This window comes from Homalodisca vitripennis, chromosome 8 (assembly GCF_021130785.1).
Source record: "Homalodisca vitripennis isolate AUS2020 chromosome 8, UT_GWSS_2.1, whole genome shotgun sequence".
NCBI classification, from domain to species: domain Eukaryota; kingdom Metazoa; phylum Arthropoda; class Insecta; order Hemiptera; family Cicadellidae; genus Homalodisca; species Homalodisca vitripennis.
This window is the reverse complement of record NC_060214.1, coordinates 117,507,092-117,527,232: the sequence shown is the minus strand read 5'-3', so window position 1 is coordinate 117,527,232 and position 20,141 is coordinate 117,507,092. Positions and strand designations below refer to the sequence as shown.

The 20,141-nt window shown below is 36.8% G+C and overlaps 1 protein-coding gene across 2 annotated transcripts in view; it reads right to left on the bottom strand.

Moving 5' to 3' along the window:
* LOC124367983 (serine/threonine-protein kinase NLK) overlaps positions 1–13,909 on the bottom strand; it is a 247,457-nt gene extending 233,548 nt beyond the window's left edge. For both annotated transcript variants that reach the window (XM_046825243.1, XM_046825242.1), the window contains exon 1: positions 13,134–13,909. In XM_046825243.1, the coding sequence (XP_046681199.1) occupies positions 13,134–13,345 (212 nt within the window). In that variant the 5' untranslated portion in view covers positions 13,346–13,909. The remainder of the gene's footprint in view (positions 1–13,133) is intronic.
* Between the last annotated feature and the right edge of the window lie 6,232 nt (positions 13,910–20,141).

Sequence of the window (20,141 nt, the reverse complement as noted above, 5' to 3'; positions counted from 1 at the left end):
TTCCTTGATTGGGATACACCTCTAAACGAACTTGAAAAATAAATTAATTTCTAAATAAAAATATCAAGGCGCCATAGGTCTATAAGACGAAAATTCCAATTATGCAAATCGGCTTATACGAAATATTAACCTTATTTATATAAAACCCCATACAACAATACTACACAGCTGGTTTAGCGTTGTGATTATCTTAATTTCCGGGGGGGGGGGTGAGGGGGTGGTGGTTATCTCGGTCTCCATTTCCAGTGACAATTGTAGTAACTCTCTGGCAGGATTTCTTCGCTTGAAGAACGAAATTGCGTACGAGCCAACATAAAAATGTGATTACTATACCAGTTCTGAACCCGAGAGTAAGAGGTAAGGCACGATTACTCAACACTATACCGTAAGACGACCCTTGTGATATGGGCGACGACATTAAGCTTCTCACACACAACAATGGGCTATATATAGCCTGGCCTAGCCCTAGCCTAGATTATCGTGCAGGCCTCCATTGCAGCAACCATGCCAGCACCACCGGCGCGCCGCCATCTTGGAGCGGAAGTGACAGTTCCACGCCACATTACAGTCTACGCTCGCCGAAGTGTCGCGTACTTGAATATCGATGATTACGTACACTTGCGTACGAAATGAACCTGTAATGACAAATTAAATGTTCACTTCCAACCTATCTACTACATTTGCAACGAAGAGTGTTCCCCAACAGGCTTCCTTCAGAGGGATTCCCGCGCTGTTACATAGAATTATGACAATGTTTACATTCTATACAATAGTAATTATGTTAATTACTAATATGGGTTACAGTGTACCTTTGCCAAGACACTTTGAAGAAAGCGTTCGCTTAACGGCTAAAGTAAAATTACCTTGAGTTTTTTCGCATAAGAACTACGATAACCTTTGACCAGTTTACGCCCTTAGACGTACAACTATGGGATGTGTTTAATTTTATAGATATAATTTATATGCACCCGAGCGCTTATTAGTTTTTTCGTTATTTTTACAGGTTATTCAGAAATATTGTTGTTTTTCTTCTTAGTCTTTTTCAATATTCAAAAATATACATTAAAAAACTAAAAATGATTTGGATGCGTATATATTTAACACGAAACATCATACTTCTACGACTAAGGGCGTAAACTGGACAGGGGTGATGTAGTTCTTAAGGGGAAACCTTGAGGTCATTTCAATGTAGCCGACTCATTCAACATAACAATACATGATCAACAAATATATGCTATAGAAGTGAAGAGTATTAATTTATTTATATCTCCCTAATCCTAATACAATAAATGCTAGTGCCTTTGTTTTGCTTTCACACATAAACTATTCAACCGACTGTACTGGAATTTTACATGGACATTCTTCATTCTTATGGTCACTGGGATGAATATAGGCCTATTCTTATTTCCAAAAATCACTCCGAACTACGCCCCACTGGTCTTTGAGGTAGCGAAAAATCCCATCTTGGTCGCTAAACTTGTGAAATGTTAATTAAAAGAGCCTGCCAAATAATCAACTGTTCTGTGTAAACACCGTTTTATGACATCACAACCATATGTTTCATTAATTTAACCACTATTTTCAAACTTTCCACATTGTGTGAAAACATGGAGTAAGCTTGATAATGAATGACAACACCGAGCACAGAGTAAGCAAATTAAATGTTTTAATAAAAATATACTTTAGCTGTACGCTACATTTTAGCAAATCTTAAATATTAGACGTAGTTATTAAACCCGTCTTAGTTGTCTTTTGACAGAATTAAGACTTCTCTGACATGTGTTGCGTTTATTTTGTGATCGGGTAACTAGGCAAACAATCAACCGTACATTATTAAAACGGTCATAGGTATATAGACTTTTTCTTGATCGTGGCAAGAAGGTAAACTCAACTTTGACGTCGAAAATATAATTCCCTCGAACCATAAATGCTGATAAACCTGCAAAGCCTACGAAATTACGTGCGGAGCCACGGGTAACTGCTAGTAATTTATACCTCAAACCTTTTTAGACGTATTTAAAATATTAAACCAAATCTAGAGAAGAGTTACACTGTGCAATTTTGCAGAAATGATAGCTCGGGAAACCAAAGTAAAACAAACACAGAACTGGTTACAATCAAGCCTGAATATTTGCTTGTGCTGTTAGTGGACTGGGTGGATTCCACGTGTTGGCTGTAGAACTTCGGTTACAGGCACTCTAAAGGTTACAGTCCACTCGACCCAGTGAACTCGGCCATTGGAGTTCACCGGCAAACAATAGCTTCCGAAGAAGGCCAGCAATGCGGCAGACGATGAAAACAATGCAAACAAAGGTAATTGGGGGGTGTTCGAAGGGATTGCCTCACTGGTGGAAACCCTCAATTAGCACATGCTGAAGTGGCTCTTACGTGTATTACACTGTTATGGACATACGGGCTTACAGGCATTACACACTCGCATTCCGTAGAGTCCGTTATGGTTTGAAACAACACTGGCGATGGGTTAGCGCGCTGCAGAACTTGTTTCCCTCAACAATAATTGTCCAAACAATCAGTCAGTTTCTCTAGCCTCGACTGGAATTCGTGTACGAAGAAAATGAAAAAAAAAACTCAAGGGATTGGGTCAGAATCTAATTTTAAAGTAGTTTGTATAAAAAAATGCAAATTGCAAGTCTATGTAACTCCCATTATTGACAGAGAGAACGATAGGACAGACGTACAGAAAAGAAATCTTCTTATCCTCGGAAAAAGGAGACATTGGTTTCAGCCTACTGAGTGAGACTTCAATGATGCTCAGCCAAATTCCATGGTTGGACATGCACTGTCATAGAAACCATCATGGTTTATGAAGAAATGAAGTTTCATGCAAAATTTCAAACCTACATATAAAACCTTTCTCAAGTTATCGTACCTTGTAATGAATTCACGTTTTTGTTCCTTAAACTGGGTTTCATATCAGTGTTTAAATAATAATAACAAAACTTTACACGCAAAGTCACCATAAAATGGTGTAGTGTATGTTGAGATTGTTAGCCTTCATGTGCTAACGTGTCACATGTCATGTATGTCTTACAAATTTATTGATTCCGCTATTTTCTCGTCACCATCACGGTTACTTATAAGGCCAGTGTAAAAATATTCGCTAACGCTCAGCTAAATCCTCATATAGAAATGAAGCTGGATGCACAATTTCTAGTCTGTAGGTCACTTCGTTTTCAAGATATGGGACAGACAGATAAGACATTTTTCAGCCTCTCGAGTGATGAACTTCGCTAACGCTCAGCCAACAATATAAAGAAAGAGCTGCAGCCAGATGTTTTTACCCATTACCTATACATATCGTTGAACCTTAGTTCCCATCAAATCAGCTTGCAGCCCTTTAACTGCACCCCTAACCAACCAGTAGTCAATTCGTCCAGGGTAGGACAAGTCAAACGGGAATCAGGGTAAGGGCCCAAGGGCCCAGTGCCGGCCCTTTAAAGCTTACAAAGGGTTGAAAACAGCATAATGTCAATGTCGCCTAGTTTATATCATTATAACGCTTCCTTAGTAACTCCGTAACCTACCTAATTGGACAGGACCAATGCAGGCCTATTGTTCGTAAGTGTCTTCCAGTTTACGCGGTTTTCTCAAAATTTCAGTCCAAACAAATTTAAGCTATGCTTGGTAAGTATTAAAACCTTATCTTTATATCCACCTGCTGTATCTAGTCGAGTAACATTTATTTATAGCATATTTCGCAGTAAATCTGGATACATTTCCAGAGCAGATAAGGGTATTTATTTACAATACCGTGACCATGAAAAATGGACTTTTTTTCATGGGTTGGGCATTTATAGCCAAGTATTATTATCACAGGTGCATATAAACTGGGGGGAAAGTATATCATTGTATTATATTGATGCCTTTCGGCCATTATTGCATTAAGGATGGTAAATAACCGACAAAATTTTGTCGAACAACACTTGGAGGGTTAAGGATCAGGGGCATCACGTGATCTGGGATTCGACTTTTGCAAGCTCGAGTTAATTTTTTTTCTAAAAGAGCAAGCAGTGCGAAGCACTGCGCAGCGGGCAGGCATCGTTGACAGGATTAACGTCATCATTTCAGTAAAATTGCCAGAGGTACTGTCAAAAACAGAGTTTTCAGAGGATTTCAAAAAATTGTAACTCCTTTGATTTTCGTTGCCGACGAATTTTTTCTTCACTATTGTTTTCAGGAAAAATTGTAGTTTTCAGGAAAAAAAAATTAACATACCTTTCCATGGTCACGATTTTGTAAATTGATACCCAGATAAGATATCAAATTATTATCTAACGGTGCACCCTCGAAAGATAACAAGCTGACTAATGCGACTCACCCCGCACTTCTGATGAAAGAAGAAAAACATCCCTCTCACAGTCCAAAATTCAAGCTTAGATCACGTGAGTGCTCGTAAAGGTTATCTTGAACTTTTTCTATTTATAATACGTAGGCTACGTATTTACCTTTATATCGCGTAACAACAATTAGTATATAGGGACAGAGTGGCCTCCATATAGTACCAAAATACCGGCAAAGGTTAGTCGTACCTTTGTTTTTGGCATAGCCAAAATTTTGGATAGAAGGAGATTTAGGATTTGCATAAATACATCTTTTTTGGTTTATACCAATAAGTAGCCTACTTCAATATTGCACAATTTTCACGTTCTTTGCGCAATTGTTGTTGAAATTTCCGAAAACACTAATCTCAAAAAACACTTTGCAATTTAATGGTCGTGTGTGGGTGGGGGGGGGCATGTGTGCAGAAATTTACTCCTACACGACCCTGATTTCATTCGTTAGGCTGGACTAAATGCCTATAACATACACGGAACATGCGTGTTTTAACAAACAGACGACAACAGTTCCTGACACACTGGATCAGCAGTTTCCGATCAGCAAAGAGGCCATGTTTTATGTATCCAGGCTAAATAGTGGGGCAGGTTTTATTTGACGGCCGAAAGTAGGCCTAGGTCTGCGCGCTGCATGCCGGGCCGGCAGTTGTGCTGTGCCAGAGCCTGACTCAGCTCCCAGCTCTGTTACAATACCGGCTGATACATTGTATTACACAACCATTCATGTCCGGCAGCCGGCAGCGTGTAATATAACTTACAGTTTCCACACTCAGTCTAACGCCTCTTATTGCTTGATTAGCCGAGGAGTTGCGTGGGCCGGGACAACACGGTCTAGGTGTGTGTAGGCACAAGGCCTACTTTTACTACCTGTAGCTCACATTACATCAGATCTGTCAAAATTGTCCCTGCGTACAGAGATATCAAAGGACTGCTGATCAAAATTGTCCCTGCATACAGAGATATCAAAGGGTTGTTGATCAAAATTGTCCTGCGTACAGTCAAAGGGCTGCTGATCAAAATTGTCCTGCGTACAGATATATCAAAGGGCTTTTGATCAAAATTGTCCCTGCGTACAGAGAGATCAACGGGCTTCTGATCAAATTGTCCCTGCGTACAGAGAGATCAAAGGGCTTCCGATAAAAATTGTCCCTGCGTTACAGAGAGATCAAAGGGCTGCTGATCAAAATTGTCCTGCGTACAGATATATCAAAGGGCTTTTGATCAAAATTGTCCCTGCGTACAGAGAGATCAAAGGGCTTCTGATCAAAATTATCCTGCGTACAGAGGGATCAAGGGCTTTGATCAAAATTGTCCCTGTGTACAGAGATATCAAAGGGCTTCCGATAAAAAATTGTCCCTGCGTACAGAGATATCAAAGGGCTGCTGATCACACGCCAGCCACTCTATGCTAAGAAATTCCACAATTACAGCAACAGATGGAAACATGCCTTAATGGCAGTTTCTAGAAATGCTTACATTACTACCTCGTTTAATAGATTGGTTTGAACCTTGTTTTCAAGATTTTCGCCGCTTGCATTCTAAACTAAAATACGAGTTTTGTTATAAAAGATATTTCTTGAACAAACCTGATTTCAAATTCAACAGATTTAAGTTCACCCTTGTAACTAAAAGAAAGCCATTTACAAATTGACGTTTAATGACCTCCGCATACGATCTGAACAAATCACCAACTTCAAAAAGATTGCATACCGATTAGAATAAAACACGCCAACAATATAGAAGACAATCTCCGTATAAAATACAAACAACCTCATTAGTAGCATGGTTGTCAACGTGTATATTAAGTAAACATTTACAAATGAAACAAAATATCTCTGATTATGCAATCAGTCTACGAGAAAAAATATTCCATCCGATGATGAATATGTTCCACCTAAAACGTGGTCGCGCTCTATCTAGTGGAAAACGAAAGAATTATAATCACACATTTACGAATTACCTTTAAAATATTCACTATTTTTTATACTGTCAGAGTTTACTCAATATAACAAGTTTAATCTTCATCAGTAATATACTGGATGTAACAAAACTGTTGGGATGGCTATGTATTTTCAAATTCTTGTCTGATAATTGTTGAAAGTTATCAGTTGTTTGTTGCTCCTGGCTTCAACAAGAGTATCTTTAAAGTGGTAGATCTCGCTTATGCATTGACGGATTCCGTTGAAACTAGTACTGTTGAAATTGTAATAACATTACCCAAATAGTTGGTACCTTGTAGCCTACATTTTTTATTACCAATGTAAAACAGCTGATGCCTATCAAAAAGCAAAATGTTTGCTGCTCACAGCTTGTGCAAGCGTACCTTTAAAGTGGTCGTGCTCGCTTATCATGCCTTGACGGATTCCGTTAAAACTAGTACCGTTAAAATTCTGCAATAAAATTCCCCAAATATTTGGTATCTAGTACATTTTGTATAACTATACTGGTTTTTTTTCTCGTTATTTTACTTCAAACATTTTCAACAGACGCCATTTTGTTAATATTAAAGAAAATAATATAATTATTTAGTTTTTATTTTCCTCTTACCTATTCAAACGTATGTGCCAAAATTGGGTTCTATAGCTTTACTAGTTTTAGAGATAATAATTTGTTAATAAAAAAAATACAAAATGACGACTAGCGGCTAAACAAAGTAGAAATTGGAAAAGAGTTATTCTTCATTTTTAGCTCATAAAATCATACAATGCATTGCCAGCCCAACCTTTTTGTTACGCCCTGTATATTAGCGTTTATTTTGTTTGCCACTAGATAGCAGGCCAAGCTCCCATATGGTGACCGAGCTTTTATTCATTTCTTCTTAGGGTATGGATGTTATATAGTTTGTTATAACAGAAATAGCTACTCTAGGTATCGTTTTGATTGGCTGATTGTGTTTCACTCTTCAAGTCAGCTGAGATACACAACTGTTATCACATTTACAAAGTCCTCTTTTTATAAGTAAGCAACCACAAATTTCCAAGTTGCAACGGATTTTAGGATTGGATACAATATCTTCTCATAAAATATGATAACCGAAGAAGGTGGAATGCAGTATCATACAGTAGGCATACAGTATTTTAATACAGTAGGCTATAATATAATGGTGCCTACATAATAACTGACTATTATAACTTTTAAACCCTTGTTCTACAAGGCAATCAAAACAATAATAAGGCAGCGATCATTTAATTAAATATACATAACCAATGGGGGGGGGGGGTGTTTGGAGAAATCATCGAATGTACAGAGAAAATGAAAACATTACACCAGAATAAAATTTTAATTTGAAGAATAATTCAGGTACTTATAAGTTTTTATAGATAGACTATTTTTAGTAGACCTGCCTAATGAAATTATTTGTTTGTAGTATTAATGCTAATAACATTTACACAAGCCATGTGCATTCATGCATGTGTGGGTTATTATAAATTATTCCAAATGACACTATACATTTGTGTCTAAGGCAGTTGCAGCAGGTCATATATCAATCTTTATTATCTGGGGGGAATACATAACTGGTATAATTGTAAAATATGAAGGGAAGCAAACATTAAATATTTAAAATAAGTAATACACTGGAAATTTCTTATAAATTTACAAAATTATTATAATTCACAAAAATAGACATATGGCTGTATATTATATTGACATTTTTTTATATTTACATTAGATTACAGGTTTTAGAAACATTTGTTTACATGCAAACTATTAAAATATAATAATATAAATAATGAAAAACAGGCCCTTGAATCTAAATTATATGAAAAAATTATGGTATTAAAGGCAAGAAAAGTGTATCTATATATATACAAATAATTAATATTGTTTCCTACAATTAGTAAACCAGTTTTCGGACAAAATATAGACACGCTATTTAAGCACTCATATAAGCTTATTAAGAAAACATACATATTAAGCCTAAGAGTACAACTATAGTGCTGTGAAGTTTTTCTAACCAATATGGGTTTCTTTTCTCCATTACACGTCATACGTCTTTTTATTTTCATACGAAAAACTGTAGACTCAAGATACATCTTTCACACCACATTTATCTACTGTTAAACTAACAGAATGTTAATATTTGTTCTATTTCGAATGATGAACCCAACCTGCCCAAATATTCATCCTAGAACGTGCGTCCATTCATCCCAAATCTGTCATCGACGGAAATTCGTCATTCTATTTCTGGCTAGAGAGGCTAAGATCTTTCACCTCAGCGATGGATGAATCACCACGTCAGTTCTTTGTCTGTACTTTCCACTGCAACTTGGGCGGATCGTAAGATTATAATGAGTTTCCAAAGGGCAACGACTCCAGCAGGCCGGGATTTTCTCCGTCGCTCGGCGGCCAACGGACTGTGGCGAAGTACCGGATGGAAACGGCTCGGACTCGGACCGGGGAATGAAACCGAACCGCGTGAAGTGGGAGACCGTTGCCCTGGCCGGAACTGGCTGTGGCGGTCGGGGGGAGTGTAAGGACAATGCTCCTATAGAGATCCTACATAATGTGTACAACAGGAGTGGAGATAAGGACTTTGTACGCCCTGTAATCGTTCTCCATGACGAAATCGTCACGCTTCTTTTTTCGTCACATACTCCATCCAAAAGTATACATAATTATCGTGTTTCATTTTCAAAATAGCGTCACATACTAGTAAAATCCCTTGGGTTTCATCAATATTTAACAAAACAGCTAAATACTTTTCTAGGCATACTCTAAATTATGGATTTGGCGTACTACAATGTACCGACATTGACCCCCACATTTTTTCTACATTGTCCTTGAAGTTGTTTTATACGAAAAAGAAAAAGAAATGGCATTCGTTTAAGAATACGGAATTCATTTTAATATACTACACACTCTGCTCTGTAAGATGTAGGATCTTCCTAAAGCTTGAAACCGAGAGGTCATTGGTTTCTTAGAGCTAAAATGGGTTTCAAAATGGTAATTTCCGATAAAATGTTTCCTATAAATAAATCTAAACTATATTAATAACCAACTTCACGACATACTTTAAGTCACTAACTCTACAAAACCGAAAAACAACCTTACTTTTTGTTGGAGCATTTTCTTTATCTCAGATTAGATACATAACCAAACCAGCCCAGAGTTACAACACACTTCTTTTTGGTTTTTGTTTTAAATAGGGTACACCTTCAGACACAAATAATTTTTATCTAACAGGTCAAAGTTTACATTAAAATAGCGAAAGTGAAAGCAATCAACTATTTAAGACTGTCATTTCCAGATAACCACTTTAAACTTTGCTTAACCATTTTCCTATGGCTAAATCTTTTATTCTTTAAAACCTTTGTTTGTGATTAAAAAATAAGAATAATTTTGCACCAAAAAATATAATTCATCCTTCCACCTGTTCTTTGCCATCTATGATTATGTCTAGACACGGGTACAAAGGAAAGCAACTACAGACTGAAAATAATATATATTATTGTAATGTGTTATGTCATCTATGGAGCTAAAAGATGTATTAGGTTAAATGTATAAAGAAATGTATATAGGACCCTGTACACCTCAATAAATAATGATATTTATGAACCATCTCGATATCATTTCTTTGTTTAAAGTTTGTCATTCACTATGAAAGATTTGAAAGAATAAAATGATTTCAGGTATTTGTCAAGTTATATGTTACAAAACGTGTACCACAGTTATGTACAACATTTGTTGAAACTTATAAGGATGTCAAATGCTCGAAATCCAATAATCCCTAAAAATCATTATTTTCAAGATTTTCATGTTGCCCAACAAACAAACCAATGTTACTTTTTTATACATGTTTATGACTTTCTTAATGTATTTGTATGTTTTAGAATTTATATTATAATCCATAGGATATGTTTAGCCAGTGTAACTAACTATTGGATTGCAAATACAATACAATACAATACAAAAGTGCATTTCTGTCTCAACTATTTCAGTTTAGAGGAATGGTGTAAAATCACTTAAGAGTTGGGGGAACTAATAGAAATCTATCATATTCCTCTGCAAATGTAGAGGATTGAAAAAAAAAACCACTGACATCCTCTACCTACAAAAAACCTCACACACATCTTGTATCTTTAGTTTGTCCACTTGGAAAATCTGTATATACAGGGTGTACATAAAGTCCTGCACGGGTATAATATTTTCTGAACGATAACAGATAAATAAACAAGATTTGGTACATCAATACTACACCTAAAAATCTACTTTTTGAAGGAACTATCAGTTTTCTGTAATATCATGGGGACGTCCCGCAAGGAGTCAGAAGGAAATCTTAAATAGGAGCATAGGTCAATTATGGACATCATTTTAAAGGGCTTATCTAGCAGAGTTTAATGCCGCAAAACCGCACTCAAAAAGATTGATCCAGTACAAAATGGCGGCTGTTCAAAGATTTTACTTGGTTACATTTTATTAGTAGCCATAACCCCAGTAAAGCAAAACTGCAACCAAACAAATACTGCAGCTAACTACTACATTATGCTTGTCAGTTGTACAGAAGTGAATTATGACATTAGTTATCCTCAAGTGTTACAAATTTGGTCCTAATATATTGATAACCATATTGACCTATGCTCCTATTTAAGATTTCCTTCTGACTCCTTGCGGGACATCCCCATGATATTACAGAAAACTGATAGTTCCTTCAAAAAGTAGATTTTTAGGTGTAGTATTGATGTACCAAATCTTGTTTATTTATCTGTTATCGTTCAGAAAATATTATACCCGTGCAGGACTTTATGTACACCCTGTATAATTGTAATGAAAATAAATATTTTAGAAAGTACATGAATTTACAATGTATTGGTCAATTTCGAATATAGGCAATCCATGACATGTATGTGGATTGTACCTTAAGAGAAATCCATGCTTTAGTCACTGACTCAAATACATTTTTAGACTTATCAATTAATTCGACCTTTTCAGCTCCAACATCCAAATAGTAGGATGTTTGTTGGTGATTGGTAAAACACAGTTTTCATAATTACAGTTCACACATGTACTAGAGGTTATTTATAATGTTTCAGCTGTATAAAAATACACTGTGTGGACTTGTGGTTGAAAAGTATGAGATAGGGCAATAATTTGGAGATAAGATATCATGTGTGCAATGAGTATTGTATTTACAACATAAACTTCATCCTGTTAAGACTTTCTCTCTAGAGAATAGGTAAAGACACAATTAATAGAAATAATGTACAGTATATAAAGCTTTAATTGCATCACTGATTAGATATGGAATAATTAGAAGCCATCTTCCTAGTAATATGGTATCTAGTAATTAACCTTATTATTTAAAAGTAATGATTTTATTTTGCTTCTGTACTCCATAAATATGTTATAAGACTATTACATTTGAATCGCAAACAAATACAACTACCACTTTAAAAAAATTCTAAACTTTTCTTGCATGCTGATTAGCACACATTATTATTTACAACTTTACTATCTGATCTACAAATTTGTGGCCAGTTATATAATTAGCTACATAAACATTGATTACTTTTGGATTTTTTTCTAATTTGCCGAACCTACTGTTAATGAAACTTACTTCTTAGTGCACTTAACTAACAACAGATCAAAATTGTCATATTTATTACTACAAACAAGTGTACAGCCAATTTCAAACAAAAGTCTGTGAAAATTGATTGGAATTCATAAGGTTAATGTCCATATACTGGCCAATGATCAGCTTTCTGATGTGGTGTAGGGCCTAACATTAAAATTGTGTAACTTGCCAATATGAAAATACTGCTCTGAAAACAATTCCATTCCTTATGTCTTGTTTAACTGCACATTCGTCAATGGAACACAAAACCTGCATGTTCAAGCTTTAATAAGATATTTTAATAATACTCTTATTTCAGACTTCTCATAATAAAGGCAATAACTATAATGGTCATTATGACATAACTACTCAGTTTGTTTTCATTACTGAACTTTACTGACTGTTAACCTCTCTTATGGATCGAAAATTAAGATATTAAAATAGATGACATTGGTGTTACTCAGATTTTATGCCACAGTTAAGTACATTAACTGAGGTAGTTTGGGTGCCCACAATTCATCTTATTTGTGTTAATGATACTCCAACCTCTTGAGACTATAGTTCCCAATATTGGTCTAGAAGACTAAACACAACGAACTAATTTGTCAATTGAACAACTTTCAACTGTAAAATACTAATCAACGATTCTTTTAATATACCTAAACTATTGATTATTCCTCTGGCATTTATAATTATTTTAATTGTATTAACGCTGTTACGCCACACTACACCATTGTTATGCACCACACTACACCATTGTTATGCATGGTTATTTGACATTGGCTAGCTATTGTAAGAAAATAATAATAGAAATATGTCAGGTTTGTTTCCTTGATCACTTCAATAAAAGCCAAAAAATGCTTTTTTTCTGTAGTGAAGTGATATGTTATCAATTTTACTGACTTAAACACTTAAAAGCTGTACCAACAAATAAGAGCAATAACAACATTCCATCTTGCATAACACAGTAAGCAAAAGAAGGTCAACAGTGTCAATTAAATAAGCCTTCAAATTTGAATATTTCAATCAATTTAATTTGATTTCAAGTTCAGTACATTAGATTTTCTTTGTTATTTTAGTTGTTGCTCGAAAATGCCTAAATGGGCGAAGTTCTTCTTAGGAGGCACACAATTCTGTTAAAGAATTCTTTGGAGGCTTCGCACCTTAAGATTCGAACTTCCCACATTTGTTTTAGCTATAGCGAGAACAATAATTTGTTGACTCACCATACGACTCCAAAGGCTCCGTATCCGATGGGGCGGTCCGGCTGGACATCCTGCGTGTGTGCTGGGGCGGCCGCCGGCTGATGGCCATGCTGGGGATGGTAGTAAGGTTGAGCAGCGGCGAGTATTGCCTGGTGGCCTCCCGCCCCTGCACCCGGCATCACGGACATGGACACAGACAGCCTTGAATGACGACTGGGTCCCACAACTGCCATCTCAGGATCAGACCGAGCACGTCTCGCTCATTAGTGGACAGTGGAGCAGCGGCGGGGTCAGGAAGGTTCGGCTCTAGGAATTCGAAGAGGGTCTTGGAAAAGCACGGGGGTGAAGATGTTCCCAAAGGATGAGAAAAATCCTGAAGACTTTTTCTCCTGATCAAAACAAATTAAATATTGAAAACCGATTTGGGATTCCTCTTACTATGGCAAATTTCCTGGAATAAATTTGTAGAACACAAAAGAAAAACTCACTCTGAACAAAATCGGAACTCTACTAGACTACCACGAGAGGGAACGAAACTTCTGCAAGTAATAATTTTGGAAAGGGTAAAAATAGGATCGGAAGCCTGTGCCTAGTCATCAGCTGAAGGAGACGGGTCTCTTGCAGGAGGCAGGGTCTGTCTTCATCACGCAGTTAACGTCGCAAGTCACTCACTGGTTCTTGTACAGATACAGCATTTCCTAGTAACCACCACACAGAACGTTCGACCACTGACACTGACGCGACACGACCGCAGAGAATGACAGACCTGCACTGAACACGGCACAAAGAAAACTGACGTTCCCAGCATTCATCGCGCGTAGTAACGGCCTCCGCCGCTGCAGCGCCACGGGTCGGCCCTGTCTTGTCCATTGTTGCTTCCTCACCTGTCACGCCTCAGGTAGGTAGACCTGGATCGGACAATGACTGGCTGGTGGCTTTGTGAAAAGGCACCAACGAAACTCCAACAGGTTTTCGTCGTTTTCAGAGTAGCCTTAAATTGTTTTGTATAACCTCACATATGAACAAAGTTTTTAGTTACTGTTGTTATAAAAGTAACTATAGTAATGTTTCCATTTATGTTATACGAAACATTGTCCGGCACAGAATTTTAATCTTTTAGTACATGTAATACATAATATATAATACTTTTAATACATATGATAGTGTAAGCTCAATGCTCGCGACCATCATACGTAAGTATGGGATACACGTACAAGTGTATCCACGGAGGTCGTCATCTGAAAAATGTTTGAGTCATAACAGTACAGAGCTGCAGTGAAGGTGTTGAACCATAGAGAGGAGGTTTAACAAGACCATAATACCATTTAATAAAGAAAATATCTGAGGGTCTTCAAATGACAAATGTTATAATTATAAACTACAATGTACAGGTAGGTATAGCTTTAGGAGATCAAGTATGGAAGTTTATTAGGATCCAAGAAGAGTAGGAAAACTCTTCAATATAGATACTACCCAAGGACCACATTAAAAAAAATATTTTAATTATAACCCACAATGTATCTTGTAGACATTCCACATGCATGGGTGAATTTGAAAGATAGACATTGGAAGCATAATCAGAACCAAGGAGTGACTGTGTAACACGAAGGAAAAATCCCTCAGGAAACAAAGTACCGACTATCATATGGGGAATCTTACAACCACAAGTATGTCCTGTGAGAGGGGTTTAACAAGATTATATAATACTCTTTGATAGAAATATATCCAAAACCATAATCTGGGAAATTTTTCTGGGAAAATCACACACAATCTTTACTCTAGACATTCCACATGCGTGGGCAAATTAAAGTAATATAATTTGGAAGAGTAATCAGAGTAAAGAAGGGGGTGTAATAAGGACATTGAATAATCTCTCGGTAAACAAAGTACCTGAGGACAATAATTTGGTTAATGTTTTAATTATAACAAAAAAGTTTCTAGTGAGATGTATACCACCAAATATGTGCAATGATCCAATTTTTTTTGGGGTGTCATCATACATGAACGCAGGATACACAACCCATAATGCATTATCTGAGGAGAACATCATCTGAAAAGTATTTTAATTATAACCATGAATGTATCTTGTACACACACCAGTGCACAAGTGAATTGAGGAAATCAATTTTTGATACGTAATTGAAAACCGTGAAGAAGGGCTTAACAAAAGCATCCCTCCATAAAAAAATTCCCAAGGTCCAAAATCCATGGAATTTTTGTATTGTACATATAATCTATCCAGTACAAATTCCATATATGGGTTAATTTGAAAGGTAACCTTTGGAAGCGTGAATAAAACCAAGGAGAGGGTGTATAATAAGAACATGGAACAATCCTATGGTAATAAAGTACCCGAGGATAATCTTCTGGGAAATTAACAACCAAAAATATTTTGATCAACTTCTGATGTGTACTTAGATGGATAGAGGGTTTAAAAAGAGAATATACCCTGTCAATAAAGAAAGTATCAAGCACCATCATCTAGGAAATGTTGGAATTATAAACAACAATGTATCCTAAAGATATCCTATGCTGAAGTAAAGAGAGGAAAACAAGATCATTGAATGCTTTTTGACAGTTAAAATATCCAAGGACCATAATATGATAAATATTTAAATTATAATACAAAATGCATCCTGTAAACATTCAATTTTCAGGGGTATATTTAAAAGATAATCTTAATCATCTGGAAAATATTTTACTGTAACCAACCAATTTGTCCTGTGAGATTCTACGTCCATGAACCGATTTATGAGATCAACTTTGGATGGTTAATTAAAAACCTTGGATAGAGTGTAATCCTTTGGAGACCACAAATCTGGTGGAAAAGCGTATCACAGCGAGGAAAATGCAGTCAATCTGAATATATCTAAATTTAAATAATTAAATATCCCTAATTTAGAGTAAAGACTTCCAACTGCTGTATTTTAAACAAGTTGGGTTGCCGCTATACATGTATTTTAATACACTTTAGGGCTTTGGTAGGGTTCTATATCCTTCAACCCTTTTCTTCAACCACCAAAACAAACTATCCGATAATCATCATCTGGAAAATGTTTGAGCTAAGATCAAAAATACGTCCTGTGAGATCCTACACGCAAGGATCAATTTTGGATGTGTTATTTATTTAACACGTTGACTTTGACAAATACTTAAGGCTGCTATTACCTGTGGACTCGTAGTTTACAAGGACCTAGCCAGCGAGAGGGTCCAAGGGGTCCGGAACCCCCAAATTTTCAATTTTTTCAATTGGCTTTTTGGTAAACAATCATTATTATTTAAATAATTCAGTATTACTGACATGTACTGCTGAAAGATCCTTCTCAACAAAGAAACAGGTCAAGAACTTTTTAAGGAACAAAATGGGGCCTTACTCTCTTTCCACAACCCCTAAAACTTTTTCCTGGCTACGTTCTTGATAGTTTACTAGCAGACTTTAGCCTGGTCAACCAGTTGAACGACAGCATAGTTCAAAATCAGCTCAAGAACAGCTTATTGAGCTGAACAAAAGTTCCACCACTAGTTATGGACATCCTATTCACAGGTAAACGTTGGAAGTCTAATTAAAGCCAAAAAGAGAAGAGAAAAAAGAGCTTGGAATACTCTTTGGTAAAGAAAATATCCAAGGACTATAATCTGGGAAATGTTTCAACTATAACCAACAATGTATCTTGTAGATACTCTACATGCATGGGTGAATTTAAAAGATAAACTTTGGAAGCCTATGAAAACTAAGGTGAGGGAAATGACAAGAACATGGAATAATTCTTCAGTAAACACCTTAGGACGGTGCATGGAATACTCTTTCAATAAAACAACGATGTACCTTATGGACATCCTATGCACAAGTATTTAGGAGACTGCTGTATTGATCACTTATATACACGTAATGTAGCTATGGTAGGAAGGGTTGATTCAACCAAATCTTGAGTTTAGCTCCAGTTCACCTTCCTTTTATTACAGAGTCTGGTATCTGACGCTGCCTCAGACTTGTCTCCTGGAATCTGGAGTTATGTTCATCTAAAGAGATCCAAAGAAAATCAAAGACGAAGAAGCTCAAAACGAAACATTTACATAGTTTTGACATCAGAGACAACTATAAATAGGTGAAGTGGTAGTCTCATTGTCTCATCAGGTACACAATTGAGTGCACTACAATGTGATAGACACGATCTCTAAGCACTGTGGAGCAATCGAGCCTTCCACACATAACATAGCTCCTAACTGGACCCTTCCTACCATAACTACGTTATGTGTAGAAAACTCGGTTGCTCCACCGAGCGTGCAATTGAGCACTCGAAAACAATGTGACGATCTCCATTGGAATGGGGGAGCAACCCGGTTATTCTTACCAAGATAGCAGCTCATGAAGTAAACAAGATGGCTTTCCCTCTTGCGGAAGCCAGTATCTGCGTTGATACAGTGAGTTTTCCCCTTATGTGAAAAGTCCTGATCCCATGTAGTGTTTTGAATGAACGGCTTCTGTATTGTTATCCAAACCAGAAGGAAAAGGATCAGCAATATCATACAGTAGGGTAATCTTGCTTGCTTAGCTTGCCAGTAACCACATCTTTGTATCATGCATAGCGAGATATGTATTAAGATATTATTTCTTGTGGTTCACTCAGAATGGTGCTAATCGATAAAGAACCCTTGCATTGAATGTAAACTTACATCATCCTCAAATGGTTGAATATCAGGACTTTACACTTCAGTGGGGCCATGCCATAGCTAAGAAGTGGCAGTCCACAGCTGTGAAAAAGTCCACGCTTCGGATGAAGTTACGTTCAAGAGATTTGATACCTCCATAAACGGTTTATCTGGTTATATTACATCACTTACTTTTAGTGATGGGCATGACGGTGCACGTGTTACTCACATTCATAAACACGGACTCACACACAAAATAGTAACAATGTACATAATATCATATTTAAAACACGCACTATTCATGACGGTGCAACCACAGCGAAGAGACTTATGCTGACCTCGCTCCAGATAGTGCTTCCTCAGTGACGCAATAAACCGAGGACTACTCTCTAAGGATGTTATGCTACGAGGAAGGGAATTCCATAGACGACATGCCGTCACAGGAAAAGACTTGTCATGTACAGCAGTTCTGTGCAACGACATGCAGAGCACAGACGAACCAGAGCGAGTTCTATCCACACCACTTTGAGAGACAAATTAGAAATCGTTTAAGAAATAATTTGGAAAGCCGGAATTTAAAATTGAGTGGACCAATGAGTGCCACTGTAGAATAAGCATCCTGATTCTAGGGAATGCTCTGCACATGATCTCTGATCAGATGCCAAAAAAATTTCTTTTGACAAACCCTTTAGGATTGTGATACCTCCTAGGGACGATTGGTCGGAGGGAAGAAAACCTCTTCCACCAGCGGAGCTTGAATGGTTTACAGACGGCTCTAAAACAAAAAGTGGCACAGGCGCTGGAATCGTGGGGGTGAGACCATGCAGGGAGCTGGTGGTCCCTATGGCCGTATCCTACAGTTTTTCAGGTGGAGGTCGCAGCTATTATGGAGTGTGCTTGTGAGAATCTTCCTATGCATTATAGAAGTAAGGTGATCAATATTTTCACACATATTCAGCAGCACTGATGGCGCTGGACTCTTGTGTGTTCAATTTGAAACTTGTCTGGGATTGCTATCAAGTCGTTTCTTCCCTTGCTGCCAGAATCAACAATGTGACTGTTTGTTGGGTTCCTGGTCATGAGGAGATCCCTGGGAATGAAAAGAGCTGATGCCCTGGCCAACCGGGGCTCAGCGTCAATTATGACAGGCCCTTCAACCGTTCTGTGGTATTTTAAGGACCACATTTTAAGGTGTGAATCCTTTGGGGCTGTCTCGAAATGGGTTCACGTTGAACATGAGAGGAAAGGTGGAGGTTGCATCCGAGCATGAGAATGAGCAGAATGGTACTACAGTCGCCTTCCTCCAGAGTTGTCTGACCTTCTCTCACTAAATAGATCGATGTCTTCTCGGGTTATAGAATCTGATCTGAGAAAAAATTACTGTTTAATTTTTTTTAACTCGTTACCCTCCCATTTCAACCTACTAAAACTAAATCGGCTAATAATTTATAGTTTTTTTTTTTTTCAGGAGAAACCTCATTTCACAAGACACTAGCTTGAATGCTTATAACAAGCAAATCGGCTCTCAGCTCCAAGAATACCTCTAGCTCAAGTGCCAATGTCACTTCCTTCTTGAACGTTTAATACGTTGTAATAATTTTAAAACGTTTCTCAAACTAAACACTGGTCAACTTCGCGTACTAATCAAGAATCTGTAAAAGAGGTGAATAAAACTCTGACAACACGTAAAGGTAAGGGTGTATTTACATTTTCAACAATTTATCACAGATAGACACTACACACTCATGTGGATGGAAATATGAAAAACTAGACTTGACTCTTCAATCTGCTGTAATAAAATACAATATTACTTGTACAATAAGCGAATACCCTTACACATCTATCAGTCAACTCCCGTCGGCTACGTGGTCTAACTATCTTTGGGTACACTTGTATACGGTAGACAGGCTAACAATGTAATACATATAATCAGAGACTTCCTCTAATCTCACTAAACGTAAGCTCATTTACGAACAGTAAACTAACAACAACCAATATAAATAAACATATGTACGGTAAATACCATTGATATATTAATATACAAATAAATATTCAAATCTTATATAGAGGATGAAATATTTACATATAATATATTGACAAAAAAAAAACAACAAAAATATTAAAACTATAAAATCAAATTTAGAAACTGTACAAAAGCTGTTTAACCACTAATTTCCCCCCCCCCCCAAATCTACAATGAAATTATAATTTAAGCCTCTTTCTAAAGTACAGATGAAATGCAAAAGTATATTTTATCACATTTTTTTTAGTTTATCATTCATTTTTCTATTAAGATAAATGTTGATAGCTTTCTTTATGACATTCTGAAATAATTCTTTTGGTTCAGTCGCAAGAAGAAGGTAGATATTGTGACAACTG